The 16228-nt window shown below is 67.8% G+C and overlaps 3 protein-coding genes across 6 annotated transcripts; all 3 read right to left on the reverse strand.

The window, feature by feature from the left end:
- Positions 1-45: 45 nt before the first annotated feature.
- Positions 46-7443, reverse strand: PRC1 (protein regulator of cytokinesis 1). The gene is made up of 14 exons (XM_086756810.1): positions 7401-7443; positions 6640-6772; positions 6204-6326; positions 5637-5870; positions 5385-5555; positions 4251-4400; positions 3835-3982; positions 3582-3718; positions 3211-3306; positions 2904-3050; positions 2431-2532; positions 1966-2076; positions 1352-1537; positions 46-185 (listed from the first exon to the last, which is right to left on the reverse strand). Exons 2-14 carry the CDS (start codon positions 6727-6729, stop codon positions 108-110), a joined length of 1773 nt encoding a protein of 590 aa, XP_086612936.1. The 5' UTR covers positions 6730-6772; positions 7401-7443; the 3' UTR covers positions 46-107.
- Positions 7398-14633, reverse strand: VPS33B (VPS33B late endosome and lysosome associated). 4 transcript variants are annotated; one of them, XM_086756807.1, is made up of 23 exons: positions 14481-14633; positions 14152-14232; positions 14010-14068; positions 13761-13799; positions 13414-13546; positions 13147-13192; positions 12700-12794; positions 12174-12278; positions 11624-11720; positions 11327-11404; positions 10982-11055; positions 10485-10571; positions 10310-10400; positions 9995-10069; positions 9628-9692; positions 9492-9546; positions 9363-9409; positions 8981-9113; positions 8669-8742; positions 8155-8256; positions 7889-7964; positions 7701-7817; positions 7398-7575 (listed from the first exon to the last, which is right to left on the reverse strand). In XM_086756807.1, the coding sequence occupies exons 1-23, from the start codon at positions 14574-14576 to the stop codon at positions 7496-7498; spliced, it is 1905 nt and encodes a 634-aa protein (XP_086612933.1). In that variant the 5' UTR covers positions 14577-14633; the 3' UTR covers positions 7398-7495. The 4 variants fall into 4 exon arrangements, with proteins under 4 accessions (XP_086612933.1, XP_086612935.1, XP_086612932.1 ...); XM_086756809.1 differs by having other exon boundaries at positions 13414-13481; positions 13750-13799; XM_086756806.1 differs by having other exon boundaries at positions 14010-14071.
- An 82-nt stretch (positions 14634-14715) lies between these two features.
- On the reverse strand, positions 14716-16182 carry HDDC3 (HD domain containing 3). Its single transcript, XM_086757492.1, has 4 exons — positions 15932-16182; positions 15432-15487; positions 15112-15352; positions 14716-14939 (listed from the first exon to the last, which is right to left on the reverse strand). The coding sequence occupies exons 1-4, from the start codon at positions 16041-16043 to the stop codon at positions 14734-14736; spliced, it is 615 nt and encodes a 204-aa protein (XP_086613618.1). The 5' UTR covers positions 16044-16182; the 3' UTR covers positions 14716-14733.
- Between the last annotated feature and the right edge of the window lie 46 nt (positions 16183-16228).

The raw sequence follows: 16228 nt of genomic DNA on the forward strand, positions 1-16228 counted from the left end.
CCCAGTAAAAGTTAACCCTACAGCTCTGGGCACAGGGAGCTGCTGCCGCCCTGCCTGAGCGGCCACTCACTACAGTTACGGGCAGCTGGAGCCCGGCCGGCAGCACCTCAGCAGAAGGTGGTGGTGGTGGTGGAGTTCAGGATGCGGGAGCTGCTGTCACACCTGGAAGCCTTTGAAAGTTCGCGCTGTGGAGACAAGAAGTGGAGATGGGGATGAGGGGACAGAGAGGGGGCAGCTGAGCAGAAGGCTGCAGACAGAGTAGTGTCTGTGTAGGAAAGCAGGAACGGCTCCAGGCCGGCAAGGAGGGCAGGCCAGGCCGCTCCTGCGTGTTTGGGCTCCCCCGCTCGAGGACAGGAAAATGTCGAGAAAGAGCTGTGAGCTGCCCAGAAGCAGAAGCAGCTGTTGCCCTAACAGCCCCAGGCTGGGAACCGCATCCCTCCCTCCTGCAGCTGGCAGGCTGGCTGTCCTGGGAAGCACTGCTGGATCAGCGGGAAGCACAGAGGCTGCCCCACAGCTGAGGGAAGGGAAGCAGGACAGAGACACCCTGCCCAGCTGCTGCAGGAAGGGATCGCCCAGCAGGAATCTGCCTCCATCACAAACCGGCACCCTCCCTGCCCCGAGGCTGCGCACCAGCCTGGGATCACAGCCTGGGATCACAGCCCGGGGCAGGGACAGCCGCAGCACGGCCCCGGCATACGCAGAACACCACACACAGGCAGGGATGCCGCGGCTGTCTGGTGAGCAGAGGGGAAAGCTCGGGCTCAGCCCATCCTCATGGAAGGGCAGTGGCACTAAGGGAGCCCCGTCCCAGCAGACAGCACCTTCTTCAGCAGCGGGGGCCGCTCCCCCAGCACACCAGGGACCAGCGAAACAGCGGGGCAGATGCCCAGCTCCCTCTGGGGGATCAGCCCAGGGGGGACAGCAAGCAGAGCCCCTGTGAGTGCGTCCCTGAGGAGTCCACACAGGCAGCGGGAAAAGGCTTCCCCTGCCCGGGGGTCAGGAGCCCCCCCGCCACTGACCAGGCCAGCAAGGCTGTTCAGGGGGCCCGGGCCACGTACGGCGCTGGGAGGTGCCCTCGACATCAGCACTTCTCTTGGGTTTGTCTGTGCCCACCGGGCTGCTCATGGCCTTTGTGTGACACGAGCGGTGCTGGGCCTCAGCCACTGAGCCTCAGATTTCAGTTCTCAGTGTAGGGCAAAGAGATCTGCTGCCACGGCCCCGCAGGAACAGCCGCTCTGCGCGTGGGCAGCGGGAGGGCAGTGCAGAGCTGAGCCCCTTGGGGTGCTCTGGGCGGGGAGCACAGCCCCGTGCTGCCCAGCGAGGGGAGGTGGGTTTAGAAGAGGTGCATTACCGCAAACTCAGAATAGGTGCTGGCAACAGAATTAACGCTGTCGATACGCTGGGCAGGGGCTGTGGGGGTGCACCCACCGCTCAGGGTGGTTCCATTCAGCTGGGACACGTTCTCCTTGTTCCACTCCCTGGGCCCGAGACGGAGGAGCTTTGCAGCCGCGCGGCTGGGGGTCCGAGTCTGGCCAAACTACGGAAAGAAGTGACAGTTAGATGGGACACAGGAATCAAGTAGGGCTGGGAGAGCCGCGCTAGCTTTGCTGCCTGTCACTCTGTGGCACCAGAGTAGTTTCAAGCTCCAGGAGCCCTCCGGGGTCTGGGGTCCAATTCCGATCCCAGAAACAAAGCATCACACCCACGTTCTGAAGGTCCCCCAAGCCGCAGGCTCAGCACAGAGGAACAGGGGTACACTAGAAATCTGGGCTGGAAGATTTCCCAAGTGCTGCTGCCACCTTCCTCCTCCCTCAGATCCCAGAGATACCCTGCCAGGACTGTGGCAGCCCAGCACAGCAGCCTATGGACAAACAGGGGCTTTCGCCCCCCCGAGCTCGGCAGGGTGGGCAGCAGAGCACGGCGTGGCGGCAGCAGGAGCTGTGCCGGCCCAGCTCGGTTCCTTACCTTCCCTCCAGAAGGTGGCAAGCGGGAGGTGGGCGAGTGGTAGATGGTTCCCCCAAAGGCTGAACGAATGGTGCTGTTGGCTGTGGTTCTGGAGGTGGAAGTGCCATTGAGCTGAGGGGAAAGGCAGAGCACACATCACACCAGGAGGAAGCCAGTGACGGCACCGCACGCCAGGGAAGCCAAGGTGGAAGTCCCAGCTGCACAGAGCCTCCAGAGCACCCCAGCGCAGCAGGTTTGATGGTCCCCAGGGAGAGCAGAGGTGCGGGTGGCCTGGGCCCTTTCCCCTTCCATTATGCTGCTGCAGCACCCCACGCCCCCCTGCATCTCTGCGTGGGGCCAAGGCAGGCCCAGGACAAGGCACAGCTCCAGCATAGCGACAGCACATGGCTCCCAGCAGTGTCCCAGCCAAGCGCCCGGGCTCCGGCACATCTGCGCTGCTTCGCGCAGACAGTTTACCTTCCTTACTTTGCCAGGTGTGTGCGGGCCGAGCACCCGACGCTTGATGGGTGTTTGCGGGGTGCTTCCGTACATCATCTCTGTCTCAATCTGGCGGCTCTTCTTCAGTTGCTGCAAGAGAGACCTGCACTTACCAACCTGGGCAGAGGACAGCGCAGAGCCAGCCGCGCTGAGCTGCGGAGCTGCCACGTGCCCCTTGCTGCCAGGGAAGGGCAGGCTGTGGCCAGCGGGCAATGCCCTGCACCAGGAAAGGGGCTCAACACAGACAGCGACAGCAACAGACACCAGTCCCGCTGTTGAGGAATGGTGACTGCATGCAGAGCCGCTTCCAGGCGGAGAGGGAAGAGAGAGCCCCCCGCAGCGGGTGGTGGGGCGGCTGCGGCAGATCCCCCACCCGTGCAGAGCAGGGCCACCAACAGGCTGGCATTCGGTGCAGCAGAGGCTCCTCCAGGCCAGGAGGCAGCACACTCAGCTCCACTCACCCGCTCCTGCTTCTCCTTCTCTTTCTCCAGGCGGTACAGCTGCCACTGCTCCGTCACGTACTCCATGAACGGCTGCCCCTTCACCAGGAAGGTCCCCTTGCCCTCCTGCTCCCAGGCCTGGACTCTGCTCTCCAGCTCCTCCTGCAGCTGGCCAAGACACAAGGGCAGTGTCAAGAGGCTGTCCTCCCAGACGTGGGCATCTCCACACCCAAAGATATCCGCTGCTGGCTTTGAAGTGCTGCGCTTCCCAGTTGGCACGACACAGGCCTGTCCCCGACCACAGCTGCTTCTCCAGGGCTGAACCTACCTTGGAAAGTGTCTTCTGCAGCTTTGCTCGCTGCTTCTCTTCTTTCAGCAGGTTCCCCCCGCGGTTGGTGAAGCGACTGGGGTCAGTTGCTTTCCTCTGGTACAGAAGGGAGGTCAGGAGAGAACCAGACACGCCACACAGCCCTGCACACACCCCACAGGACAGACCCTGCAAGAAGCCACCCCTGCTGCGCAGCCCCCAATCACAAACCAAATCCGTGCTCCAGATACAGCAGCCCACCCCTCACGGACCCACTGTGGTTTCCCAGTGCCTCTCTGGTCTTTCCCAGCTGCGCTTCACGTGTGGGAGCGGCGCGCTGCCCGGTGACCTAGCACCGAGCCAGGCAGAGCACGTTCCCGCCCGGACAATACCTCCAGCTCCAGGAACAGCTTCCAGTTCTCCTCCCATTTCTGGACAGCCTCAAACAGATCTTTGTGCGTTTCGTAGTAGCTCTTCATCTTCTCCACCTCAGCGTCATGCAGCTCGAGCAGGGCCTCTGTGTAGTCCTCTGGAGAGGAGAGAGCAGCACGTTCAGGAGGCAGCCAGGACCCCCGTGCCCCTGCGGGCGGCCCTTCTGGGCGGGCAGCCCGCCAGCAGCTCGCACGGGAGTCGGTAAGCACCCACCATCGTAATAGGGGCTGAATGCTTCCCTCTGCTCCTGGCTGTAGAAGCATCTGTCCCAGCAGTCAGCCAGCTCTGCCCGGATTGCCTGAATCACAGATCTCATGTTCTGCAGCTTCAGCTCCTCCAGACGGTCCACTTCCAGCTGCAGCTGCCAAGATCAGAGCACAGGCTCAGGTGACAGCACGAGGAGAAGTGGAGCAGAACAGCATTTATCTTCTGCATAAGCCACTTCCTAAGGCGAGGCAGTCGCCAGCACTAAATCCCAGCTCCTCCACCCGCGAGGGCAGGATGTGGCCCGCTCCCCTCGCACTTGGCTGCTGGAAGCAGCTGCTCCGCTCTGGCTGAGCAAACAGGAGTGCAAAGCCCAGAGCTGCTGCCCCCCAACCCCCCCTCCAAGGGCACAGGGTGGTCCTTACAGCTGTCCTGGTTTTGACTCTGGATCCAGCCACGTGCACTGCAGAGGACTCTCTCTCCTCCGCGGGAACCTGCAGCCGTTCCCAAAGTGCGACGATTCTGGAGCGCAGCTCTGCACACACAGCTTCATTCAGGGATCGCTGGGCTTCCAGCTACGGGAGGGAGAGCGCAGGGTCAGCGCCAGCGCAGCCTCGCCCCGGAGGGTGGGTGTAAGAAATACTAGTGATTTAGCCCAGAGAAGATGTTAGGAATGGAACGGATCAGTCGGGGTCAATCATTTGCCATCGGGAGGCAGGAGCCGTAGCAGTACTGCGTGATGCGGGGGGCTGGCTGTGTAGCATTGCTTACTCAGCACAAGCTGCTAGACGTGTCAGAGCCCTAGGCTGCAGGCTGTGATCTTGTTGAGCTTTTACTGAATTGATGATTACATAAAGGATGGCCCTCAGGCTAGCACAAGCCAGAGGATAAGGAGGCCACACCAGCACCTGGATGGCCCCAAGACCAACGTGAAGCAGAGGATAAGGAAGCTACAGCTGCGAACAACAGATTGATCTCCCCTTTGATCTCCCCTCTCAGCTGCTCTTATTTTAACTGCTGTGGCTGGACCAGATGTGGAGAGTTAACACTCTGTCTGAAGACAGAGGAGGCATCTAGTAAGGCATCAGAAGACCCCAGACCAGTAATTACCGTTGGAGCAAAAGGCGCACGCAAGATGCATGAGGGGCAGGTGCAAAGACGGTCAGAGTGTAGTTGTCATGGGATTTCTTTGTTCTGGGTCCCTCTCTGGAGGCAGCCAGCTTGAGCTGCATTTTCCTGGCTGTACCATTTGAATAAACTATTTTGTTATGATCTGAAGCCTGACACTCTGCTATGGGGTACCTGGGGTTCGAACCACAAGGACAACGTCAGACGCTCAGACAGCCTGCCAGCTCCTGTAACCGCACGAGTGGGCCGTTTGCTCCACTGCACCTAGCAAAGCCACTTGCTCATCTTTCAACATCTCTCGGCAAAAGCTCCCAAAAGGACGTTCTAACACACAAGCAGGTTGAAAACCGAGCAGTGGCTCTTCACACCACGATGCCAAGACCATCGACAGCCTCCACAGCAGGCAGCACCGCCTCGGTGTGCCAACATACCTGCTGTAGCAGATTCTGGAGGGCAGCAATGTTGTCTGTGGACAAACAGAAGGCTTCCTCGTCCTCGCACACCACATCCCGCTCAAAGCTTGTGTCTGGGGTGTGGTCCAGCTCCTCCATGAGGAGGATGATCTGCCGCTTTCTGCTGACAAACTCTTCTCGCCTTTGCTCCTGGAGGTGACGAGTGGCATTAGAGACCAGTGAGCTCCTTGTGTGCCACCCTTGGCAAGACCCTCACCCCTCTCTGCTTACCTTCTCGGCGGTCAGGGAGGCCACGTGGCGCCTGTAACGATCCAGGTCCTCCAGGCTGGGCACGGCATTGCTGTCGATGCAGAAGGGGGTTGTGCAGAGGATGTCACACAAGTCTTGATCTTGTTCTCGCAGGGTTTTCAGCTCCTGCTTCCTGTCCCTTTTCTGCTTTAGCAACACTTCCACACGGGTGCGCAAATTCTTTTCCATCTGCAGAATGGTACTTTCCTCCTCTTCCTAAAAAAGTCCAGAAATCAGCTCTCTTCTCCACAACTGTCAACAGACCTGACTTGCATTTAAGCTTCTTAAACAAAGGCCTGGGACACAAGCCCTAGTTCTGAGCAAGGTGTTCCCCAGGAAGGTGCAAATGAGGCAGCAACGCACAAAATTAGAAGCACACCCAGCCCCTGACCTGCGAGGAGCCACAAAGCCTTCGGCTCTACCCAGCATCAGGAAAAGCTGCTTTCAACAGGCGTTTGCCTTGCGAACTCTGGCATCAGCGAGACACCCGAGCAGAGGCCAGGCAGCAGATCTGCCAGCAGGATCCTAGGAGCAAAAGCCAAACCTTACCTCAAAGGGGTCCAGCTGGAGCTCCCTGCAGAGACCGTCGAGCTCCTTCCGACACAGGGCAATGCTCTTCAAGAGACGCTCCTTCAGGCTCTCCTCCTCCGCCACCATCATGTCCAGGAGGCTCTGGGACACAGGCCGGTTAGACAGGCAGGCCAGGGGACGGAAAGGGAGCGGGGAACACGCAGGGGGACCGGGCGGGAGCGCAGCTGGAGAACCGCTGCTGGGGCCGGGGGAGGAACGGCCCGGGGAGCGCAGGCAGCACGGGCCGCCCGGCAGGACCGGGGGGCAGGGGGCAGGGCAGAGGCGCAGGGACCCCCGCGGGGACCCCCGGGTGCTCCCGCCAGACCGGGCTGGCCCCGCACTGGCAGCCCGGCCCGGGGACCCCAGACAGCGGTCCTGGGCGAGCGCCGCAGGCGAGGCCGCCCCCCCTCCTCACCTTGATGTGCTTCTTGACGACGTCGGTGCGCTCCAGGCGCAGCTCCTCGGGGATGCCGATCTCCTCCCAGATGTCCCGCAGCGCCGCCATGGCCCGGTTCAGGCACGACACGGCCTCGGCCGCCAGCACCTCGCTGCGGGCACCGGGGACCGCCGGCCATCAGCGGTCGCCGGACGGGGCCCGGGCCGGGCCGAGCCGCTGTGTCCCCCACCCCCAGCCCCCACCCCCGGCCGCGGTCCTGTCCACCCGCCGCCCTCCCGCCCGGGACCCCCCGGCCCGGTCCCGCCGCCGCCCGGGACCCCCCCGGCCCGCACCTCTTCCTCATGCCGCCGCCCCGTTCGCCGCTCTCCCGCAGGTTTAAATTCGCCCCCCGGACGTGGTCATTGGCTGTCGCGAGCCTCCGCGTCCCCACGTGCCCCACCCACAACGGCCGCTCAGGCCACGCCCCCTCCGGCGGCGTTCCAGTCCTACCCGTCGCGGTCGGCCCCGCCCCAAGCCGACCGCCAGCCAATGGCCGCGAAAAGGCTTCGGAGCTTCTAACCAATCACGAGAGAGACCGGCAGGGCCGGTACCGTCCCACGTAACGGCACTCCTCGCGCGCCGCTGGGCGCGGTCGATATTTGACAGCAACCACGTGACCTCGCGCGGGAGCCCCACCCCACTCCGGGCGGCGCCTGAGCGCCATTGCGCATGCGCCAGGCCCCGCCGGGACCCGCACGCCCCCCGCGCCAGGCCCCGCCGAACCGGAGCCGCAGCCGTACCAGAAGAGACGTTTATTGGGAGGGGGGCGCGCCGGGCGGCAGAGCCCCCCAGCCCCAGCCCCGCCGCTGCCACCCCCCGCCGGGCCCGGCCCGGTTCACGCCTTGGCCTCCATCATGGCCTCCACCATCCGGGCGCTGTTGGTGATGGCCGTGGTCAGGAAGATGAACTTGCACCCTGCGGGGAGAGGCCCCGCCAGTGCCCGCCGGCCACACCACGCCGCAGGGCTGAGCCTGCGCCCCCTGCCCCGGGTCGGGCTGTTCCCCGGGAGCGCGGCATCGTGCCCCCGCGGCGGCTCCTACCTCTCTCCTTCCCCAGAAACCGAAGAGCAGCGATTTCGGAGAAGGTGCAGCCCCCCAGGAAGACAGCAAGCACGACGCGCTGCGACTCCCAGGCAGGGTTGTCCTCCGCGGCGCTGTCTGGACGGGGCAGAGCGCTGTCGGACCCGCCAGCCCCAGGCCCGCCGCCCCCAGCCCCACGCTGGCCCTACCTGAGACAGAAAACTCGTTGCCGTTGAGCAGCCGCACGACCTCCTCCAGGCCCAGCCAGCCCCGGCGCTCCAGCACCTGAGGGGACAGGGCAAGGGATCAGGCTCAGACCCAGCGCGGCCAGCACAGATCAGCAGAGGGAGGCACCGACCAGCAGATGAGCGCTGCAGCCCCAGTCCCGGGCAGAGGGACCCCCGCCGGACCCTCCAGAAGGAGGCCGGGGCTCAGGGGGACATGCATGGTGCTCCCCAGCGACAGGCAGCCTCACCTGCTCAATAATCTTGCAGCTCAGGGGGATGTAGGCCCCGCTGAAGACGTAAGCCATGTCCCGAGGCATTTTCAGGTCATACTCGCCGTCCACCCGGGGGATCTGCAGAGACGCGTGGCGCTCAGGGCACAGGACCAGCCCCCGCGGAGGGGCAGGCACATGGAGAGGGACAGACGCTCGGAGCAAGCCTCTGGCCCCTCCTCGTGCCCAAATACACGGCCCGGGCAGGCTGTGCGTCGAAGTGCCAGGGACAGAAACATCACCTCTCCCCAGGACCGAGGCCACAGAGCTGCCGCCCCAGCGCCCGACAGCTGCACGCAGCCAGCGCGGTGTTGGCAGGTGGTGGGGCCCAGAGTCAGGGCAGGCCGGGAAGCCAGCAGCGGCCCCGTGCACTGTGTGGCTCTGGGGGGGCCGAGCCTGGAGAGCCGGCTGCGGGCACGGAGTGACCAGAGCTCCTCCGGCACCAGCGGGCACGCGGGCAGGGCGGCAGGCCAGCGGCCCCACGGGGACGTACCAACCCCAGCTTCTTGCTTATGGCTCGAAAATTGCTCTTCCTGGCCAAAGAATTAAATGCATCTGTGATCTTTCCTGGAAAACAAGACAAGGAGAAACAGCTCAGAGCCTCTGCATCCATCTTGGCTGCGGCTGGGCACACGCAGAGCCCCGGCTCTAGGAGAGACGTGGTGCCGGAGCCTGCCAGCCCCGCTGCCCTGCAGCGTCCACGGTTGCCACGTCCTTCCAGCCAGCTCCGAAGCAGCAGCTCCCGAGGGGGCAGGTCTGTGCCCCAGGGCTCCCCGGGGCCCGCAGGGCAGGGGCTGGCTCTCACCCGCAGCGCGGTCTGTCACCAGCTTGCTGACTTTGCTCTCCACCGCGGTCAGGGTCTCTCCCGCCGACTGCTCGGTCAGCAGCCCCACGCGCTTCAGGTTGTGGAAGGTCAGCAGGTGCTCCGGCCCGTAGCTCTGGGGACGGGGGCGGGCCAGATCAGCGCAGAGCCCCAGCCGCCGGCACGGGAAGGCGGCAGGGTGCCCCCTCCACGGGGAGGCAGGGGCCGCCTCGAGCAGCCCGGCAGGCAAAGGGCAGGGGGAGCTGAGGGCTCGCGCGGGGCCGCGGGGGCAGGGGCTGTCCCGCAGCTGGAGCGTGGGGAGCAGCAGGCCGGGAGGGGAACACGCCTGACAGCGCCTGCTGTGCTGCGAGCCCCCGAGGCTCACCTGCAGGTACTGCGTTTTCAGGGAGCGGTAGTCTTTGGGGGCGACACCTGCAGGGAGCGGCAGCGTGAGCTCTGCGCCAGGGCCGGAGGGCGCCGGTGCCGCCCCGCGCAGCGCGGCCGGACAGCCCACCGTTCTCCGTGATGGACAGCAGGCACATCAGGCGCAGGCTCTCGACGGGGGACACCTGCGTGGGAGCAGGCGGTGAGCGGCCTGCGGCGGGACGGCGCGGCCGGAGCGGCCTGCTGCCGGCTCGGCGCGCTCTCACCTGCCGGTCGATGTGCTCCTCAATGAAGCTGGTGCTCTCGCGGATGTCGAAGCCCTCCAGCAGAGCTTTGGGGGAGAGGCAGCGTCACCTCCAGCCCGGGCCTCCCACCCTCTAACCCAGCCTCCCTCAGCCCCGGCGACGGGGCAGGGTTGCGATGCTGCGCCTCGCACCCCGCCACGCGGCAGTCCTCCGAGGACGGGGCTTGACCCCATTTAGGGCCCCGGGAAGGACTGGTCGCGCAGGGGGCACCCGGCCGTGCGACTGCCCAGGCCAGGGGCAGGCGGGGCTGTGGGTCGCAGCGCAGGGTCGGGGAGCAAGGACTGGGAGGGGGGGAGCAGCAGAGGTGGGACAGGGAACAGGCACTCACAGTGTTCAGCCTTGATCATCTCCTGGAAGTCCTGCTTGGTTTTCTTTTTCATGATGGACTCACAGGCACCAATATCTGCGCAGACGAGAGAGGCGGCCGCTTTGGAGGCGTCGCAGCTCTGCGCACAGCTGGCCCCCCCAGCCGCGCTACCAACACCTCCACAGCCAGCAGCCTCCGCTGCCCTGCCCGCTGCTGGGGACCTGCGCCCTGGGGACGAGCAGGGCCCTTCGGCCCCCTCGCCTTCCCCGGGAGCCGGGCACCCGCTGCAGCGGGCGGGGGCCTCGCCCTGCCCACCGTCCCAGCCCCGGCTCCTACGCAGGCTCAGCAGGCGATGCTCTTGCTTTAGTCCCTTCAGTTCCTGGGAGACAAAGTTCTTCATCTGCTTGATGTCCATGCTGCGGCGCCGCTGCCAAAGAAAGAGCACGCGGGGAGGTGACCCCGCTGCGGAGCCACGGCACGTGGGCATCCCGCGCTCCGGGCCGGTACTCACGTCGTACTGTGCCTGCAGGTTCCGCGACTTCTGGCTGAGGAAGCCGAACACGCTGGAGAAGTGCTCGTTCCGAATCTGGCTGAAGACCTGCAGAGAGCATCGCAGCAGTCGGCGCCGGACGCCCCTCATGCCTGCACGGGGCCCGCCCAGCCGCAGCCCCCAGCACGGCGCGACCCGGGGCCGACGCTTGCCGGCAGCCTGAGCAGCGGGGTGAGGGGCTGTCCCTGCCAGGGCGGCCGGAGCCCCACACCACTGACTGGCCGGCACGACACGCCCCTGCACGCAGGACTCTGCCCGCTACAGAAGCCAAGCCGCGTCTGCAGACCGCATTCCTCCGGTCTCTGTGCCCTGAGCCATTCCAGCCTACGCTCCGCGGCCCCAGCACCCGGCCGCTCCCTGCTCAGGCTTGGGGGGGAAACGCCCCCTCAGCCTCTCCCGGTGCCACCTGGGCACAGAGCACGGGGCACGCGCTTCCCCCGAGGCGCGCGGGGACTCACTTTGTCCTGGGCATTGAGCAGCACCTTGACGCTCTTGTCAGAGGAGGTGACGTCCGGCCCAAAATCCACGCTCCCTGCAGAAACGGATGGACAGTTGCTTTGCCCCAGCAGCAGCGACATGCCCACACACGCCTGGCCCCGCCGCAGAAGGCAGCGGGTGCCCCCCGAGCCGCTGGGTCAGACCGGGGGCCACCCGCGCGCGCAGCCTCCAGCAGCACCGGAGGCCGGGGCCATCGCTGCGAGGAACGGCCTCAGCTGAGCACGCGGGCCCGGGGCTGACGCCGCCAGGCGCAAACCCTGGAGACTCTCGCTACGCGGGCCCTGTCGCCTTCCCCGGCAACCTACCGCACTTGATGCGGAAGGTGTCGTCCACCAGCCCCTCGTACACCATCTGGGAGCACAGCGCCGTCATGTAGTCCGTGTCTGCAAGGAGAGCCGGCGCCCGGGCTGCTCCCCCGCTGCTCCCTGCCCGCCCTCGCCGCCCACCGCGGCCCTGCCTGGCTGCCCCCGCCGCGGCCAGCCGCCCCGCGCCTCCCGCAGCTCCCGGCGCCAGCATGGGCTCTCCCTGCACCCGGGGCGAGCTGCCGGCCCAGGCTGCTGCTCCTCGGCCGGCCCCTTCCCGCAGCCCTCGCTGCAGCCCACCTCTGTCCACGAGGAAGACGTTGCCGATCTCAGGCTTCCTGCTCTGCTCGTTGCCCTCGCTCTCCTCCTCCAGGTCCCGCCACAGCTCGTAGCTCATCTGCAAGGGGCAGAGCGTGCCAGGGCCCGGGGGCAGCCCCCGGCTCCCAGCACCGCCGCCGTGTGCCAGCCGGCGCGCGGGCCAAGGCGTCCCGCAGGGACAACGGGCTGCAGAGGGCCTGGGGCTCGCCGACCGAGGCTGGGCACGAGCACTTCCCCCTCCAGGGCACGGGGTGCTCCACAGCACCCTGACGAGCAGCAGACGCTGCCGCGGTTTCCCCTGCCCAACCTGGGCACACGGGGCCCTGGCTGGGAGACGCAGGTCGGTGGGGCCCCCTCACAAACCCGCCGAGCCCCCAGAGCCACCCGGGAAGAGGCAGCAGCGCGGTGCCACCTCTGCAGCGCTGCAGGCGCCACGCGGCTGATGGGGTTTGATTCCCTGTGAGCCAAACCCCTTACGGGGACAGGAGAGGCTTCCCCGCGCGCTGGCCAGGCCCCGCAGCGCGGGCCGTACCTTGGCACACCTGCCGATGCCGTAGGTCTTGCCGAAAGGCCCGTACAGGGAGTTCAGCAACTGCAGGGCTCGAGCGACGGAGGTGATCCAGCGGTGATCTCCCTCCTGTGGGGACGGCGAGACGCTGGGGAGCCAGTCTGGGCGCCTGGCTGGGAAACGACGGCGCCGGTGGGGGACGCGGCTGGAGACGGACTGCGGATGGGGCAGACCCTGCACTTGGCGCTGCCGGAGGAACGCGCACGGGAACCGGGACGCCCCGAAGCTGCTCGGGACGGAGCAAAGGAGGGCCCAGCACAGGGGGGGCTGCGTGCGGAGGAGGGGAGGCATCACAGCCCATCAGAGCAGCCGTCCCCAGCAAAAGCCCCCCCGGGACAGCAGACAAGGGCCCGCGGTGAAGGCCGAGGGGCTGAGCAGGACGGCACGCGTCGGGCCTCTGAACAAAGCTCTTCCGTCCCGAGCCCAGCAGAGGAGGGAGGGACAGGGGCCACCCTGCAGGGCGGTGTCCCGGCAGCATCGTCCCACTGACCAAAAAGTAGTCGCGAAAGAACTCGGGCAGCTCCATGCTGATGATGTCGTCGTCCAGGGGGAGCAGGTAGAAGGACCACTCGTCGCAGGTGACATCTGAGTTTGGGACAGGGAGAGGTGGCCATTTTGGGTAGCCGGCCTCAGCAGAAACAGCCCCGAGAATCACGGCAGCCCTGCCAACAGGGGTGTGGGGAGCAGAGATGGGGCCTTTCCACAGGGATTCGTGGCAGGACGCCGTCTCCTCCCCGAAGACAAGGAGAGGCCCCGGCGCTGCGGCGTGCGCACGCTGCCTGCCAGGTGCCAGGGAACCTGTGCTTCCTGCCCGCGCTCCCGTCCCTGCCAGCACCGCGATGCCAGTACTGGGATTCCACTGGGATTGTGCGGTGTCAGAGCCACGGCGAGCCAGCCCTCGGGGCGGGGAAGGGGCGGGCACCACAGCTCCACTCACCGCCAAAGACTCCCTCTTCCTCCAGCACCATCTCGCAAGCATAAAACTGGAAGAGAAGGAGAGACCCTCAGGGCCCGGCCAGGCTCCGAGGGGAAAACATCTGGCAACGGAGGGAAGCGGCTCATTCCCAGGCGTCACAACGCTTGGTTTTAATTAAACACGTCTGGGTTAGAAACAAATAAACTTTGGTGTCTGTAGAGCGGAAGGCATGAAGGCCGAGCAGACGCAGCAACGCGGTAACTGGCAGCAGAGCGCGGTCAGACTGACCTTCTGGGGGCTGAAGATGATCTTGTACTTCCTGCTCCTCCCCGACATCTTGTCAGCATTGACAATATCTGCGGACAAAACCCACGCAGGCTCTGCAAAGGCTGCCCACCCCCCTGCGCTGGCACAACACCTCCTGCGGGACGGGGTCCAGAGTGCCACGTCTCACAGGACCCAAAATACCCCAGGCGGAGAAAAAACCCCAGGCACAGGGCCCATCTGCCAAGGCTGCGGCCTCCCAAGCCCCCCCGACGGGGGTAGCCCGGAGCACCCACCCTCCCGCAGCGCGGGGCTGAGGCGTCACCCCACCGCAGCAGACCCCTCGCCGCTCGCACTCACCCGCGATGTACCTCATCGTCCTGATGCGCGGCCGGACGAGGAAGCAGAACCTGCCACCACAGAGCGACGGAGGGCAGTGAGGGGCCCCTTGCGCCTGGGCCTTCCCCAGCCCCGATCCCACGCCAGCTCTGCCCCGGCGCCCGTCCGCTCCGGCGGAGCCAAATCCCGAGCTGGCAGAGGCGCCTGCCCCTCGCCGCCTGCTCCACGGGCCCCTGCGGCCTGGCCGGGCGCGGGAGCAGGCGGCAGCCCCGGGCACTCACTGGTCGCTGGCGCCGGGGGCCGGCCGGCTCTCCACCTTGTACAGCTTGTCCACCTCGTGCTGCTGCGGGGGGAGGCGGCGGCGTGGGCGGGCGGTGCGGGCCGGGGTCGGCGGGCGGCCCCCAGCCGCCAGCCCCGCGGTACCTTCAGGATGGAGACGTTGGCGATGCGGTCCAGGGGGCTCATCAGGTCGGCCTCGATGAACAGGTCCTTCCTCCCGGGGAGCTGCGGGCAGGCGGGGCGTGGGGCCGGCCCCACCGGCTGCCCCTGGGCCCGACCCCGCCTGCCCCGGGGCCGATCGGCCCCCCACCCCGCCTGCCCCGGGGCCGATCCCCACCGCCGCAACTCCGCCGGTCCTGGGCCCCTCCCGGGCAGACCCCCCCCACCCATCCCGGTGCGGGATCCTTACGGGGCCGGGGCCCGGCCTCCCCCCGCCCGCCGCCCTGCCGCGCGGTGCCCGCCCCGGCCCGGACCTGCTCCAGCAGGTAGATGAGCTGGTCCCGCGCCAGCCGCTTCAGGATGCCGAAGTCGGGCGGCTCGGGCGCGTCGCGGCGGCCCGCGAAGGCCATGGCGGGGCGGCGGGGAGCGGCCGGGCCCCGGAACGGCAGATCGCGGCCGCGGCCCCGCGCCGGAACCCCCCGGCGGAACACCGCGCCCGAACCGCGCGCCGGAAGTGCTCAACGCCGTGGCAACGCTAGGAGGCGGGACTCTCAGCTCTACGCACGTTTATTGGCCGCCGCGCCCCGCCCCGCCCCGCTCGCGGTCCCCGGTGGCGGCGGGCCCGGTGCCCGACGGCGCGGGTTCCGGGGTCAGGCCGCGCTCCTCGAACAGCCGGCGCAGCGCTGCCTCCAGCGGCGGGCTCGTCCCACGCAGGCCGGCCACCACCTGCGCCGCCCACCGGAAGTACTCCTGCACGCGCTCCGACGACCACCCTGCGGGGACACGCGCGGCGTGCGTCACGCCCGGCCGCCCGGAGGGGCCCGGGGGAGGCCCCGCCGCCCCGACAGCGCCCCGGGCCCCGAGTCCGGGCGCCCCCGCAGGGCCGCTCCCCGAGCTCCCCCGGCCGGGCCCCCGCTCCTGCCCCGAGCCCCGGCGCGGCCGCACCTCGCGGGGTGCAGCGGTTGAGGTCGCGCAGGTTGTGCAGTTTGTCCGCCAGCTTCACCAGCTTGGCCCGCGGGCTGCTGCCGGCCGCCCGCTCCACCTGCAGCCGCTTCCGCTCCGCGCCGGGCAGCGCCTTGTCGTCCGTCAGCTCCTCCACCACGCGCCGCACCTCGGCCCCGAACCGCTCCTCGATCTCCGGGAGCGTGGCGTCCGTGTCCTCCACCGCGTCGTGCAGCAGGGCGGCCTGCGGCGAGCCGGGGGCCGTGGGCCGGGGCCGGGCGGCGGGGGCGCGCGCGGCGCGGCGCGGCGGGGCGGGCCGTTACCTGCAGCACGACGATGTCGGTCACGCCGGCCTCGCGCGCCAGGATCCGCGCCACGCCTGCGACGCAGAGCACAGCGCTGGGGGGAGCAGGGGGCTCCGGGGGGGCACTGCTGGGCAGTGAAGGGCCCCCCGGGACCCGCCCGGGGCGCGTCCTGCCGGGGGGGGGGGGCTGGGAGCTGGCACCCGCGGGGGGGGGGGGGGGCACTGTCCCCCGGCGGAGGCAGCAGCTCCCTCGGACGCGGCCCGTGGCAAGGTGGGGGGAGCCCTGCAGCCGAACGCGGGGCGGGGGGGGGCCTGGCTCTCCGCAGGGGTCTGGGGCGGGGGTCCCGGGGGCTCGCGGTGCTGCGGAGCAGGCGGCACGGCAAGGCGGGGTGGTCCCGGGGGGTCCCGAGGGCTCCGTCCCGGGGGGCGAGCGGCGCTCCGGGACGCGGGGTTGGGGGGGGGGGGGGTGTTCCCCGGGGCCGCGGGAGCCGGGGCGGTGGGGGGGGAGGGTCTCCGCACCGATGGGGTGGTTGATGAAGGGGGTCCCCTCGGGGTCCTTCCGCCGCTGCCCCTTGTGCTTCCCGGCCGCGAAGTCCGCCGCGTCCAGCAGCAGCGCGGCCTCCGAGCCCATGGCGACGGCGGCGGAGCGGAAGCAGCGCGGGGAGGCGGGTCCGCTCAGCCGTTTATTGCGCGCCGGGCCCCGGCCCGCTCCGGCTCCGCGGCAGCCGGTACAGCAGCGTCCCGTCGGGGGCGCGCACGTCGCCGCTCGGCGCCGCTCCTGCTCCCGCAGTCGGTGCCGGTACGGCCTTCAGCGCC

Source organism: Chlamydotis macqueenii, chromosome 12 (assembly GCF_036417535.1).
Source record: "Chlamydotis macqueenii isolate bChlMac1 chromosome 12, bChlMac1.mat, whole genome shotgun sequence".
In the NCBI taxonomy this organism is placed as follows: domain Eukaryota; kingdom Metazoa; phylum Chordata; class Aves; order Otidiformes; family Otididae; genus Chlamydotis; species Chlamydotis macqueenii.

What these genes read in the sequence shown, in the direction of transcription:
- PRC1 (XM_086756810.1), bottom strand. Translation starts at nt 6,729, where the DNA reads ATGGCGGCGCTGCGGGACATCTGGGAGGAGATCGGCATCCCCGAGGAG. An exon ending in CCTCCCTGACCGCCGAGAAG is followed by an intron (nt 5,556 to 5,636) that starts GTAAGCAGAGAG and finishes CGTCACCTCCAG; the next exon opens with GAGCAAAGGCGAGAAGAGTT. An exon ending in ATTCAGCCCCTATTACGATG is followed by an intron (nt 3,719 to 3,834) that starts GTGGGTGCTTAC and finishes TCTCCTCTCCAG; the next exon opens with AGGACTACACAGAGGCCCTG.
- HDDC3 (XM_086757492.1), bottom strand. Translation starts at nt 16,043, where the DNA reads ATGGGCTCGGAGGCCGCGCTGCTGCTGGACGCGGCGGACTTCGCGGCC. An exon ending in CTTCATCAACCACCCCATCG is followed by an intron (nt 15,488 to 15,931) that starts GTGCGGAGACCC and finishes TCTGCGTCGCAG; the next exon opens with GCGTGGCGCGGATCCTGGCG. An exon ending in CAACCGCTGCACCCCGCGAG is followed by an intron (nt 14,940 to 15,111) that starts GTGCGGCCGCGC and finishes GTGTCCCCGCAG; the next exon opens with GGTGGTCGTCGGAGCGCGTG.
- VPS33B (XM_086756806.1), bottom strand. Translation starts at nt 14,576, where the DNA reads ATGGCCTTCGCGGGCCGCCGCGACGCGCCCGAGCCGCCCGACTTCGGC. An exon ending in CGTCTTCCTCGTGGACAGAG is followed by an intron (nt 11,405 to 11,623) that starts GTGGGCTGCAGC and finishes CTCTCCTTGCAG; the next exon opens with ACACGGACTACATGACGGCG. An exon ending in CAACGAGTTTTCTGTCTCAG is followed by an intron (nt 7,818 to 7,888) that starts GTAGGGCCAGCG and finishes TGCCCCGTCCAG; the next exon opens with ACAGCGCCGCGGAGGACAAC.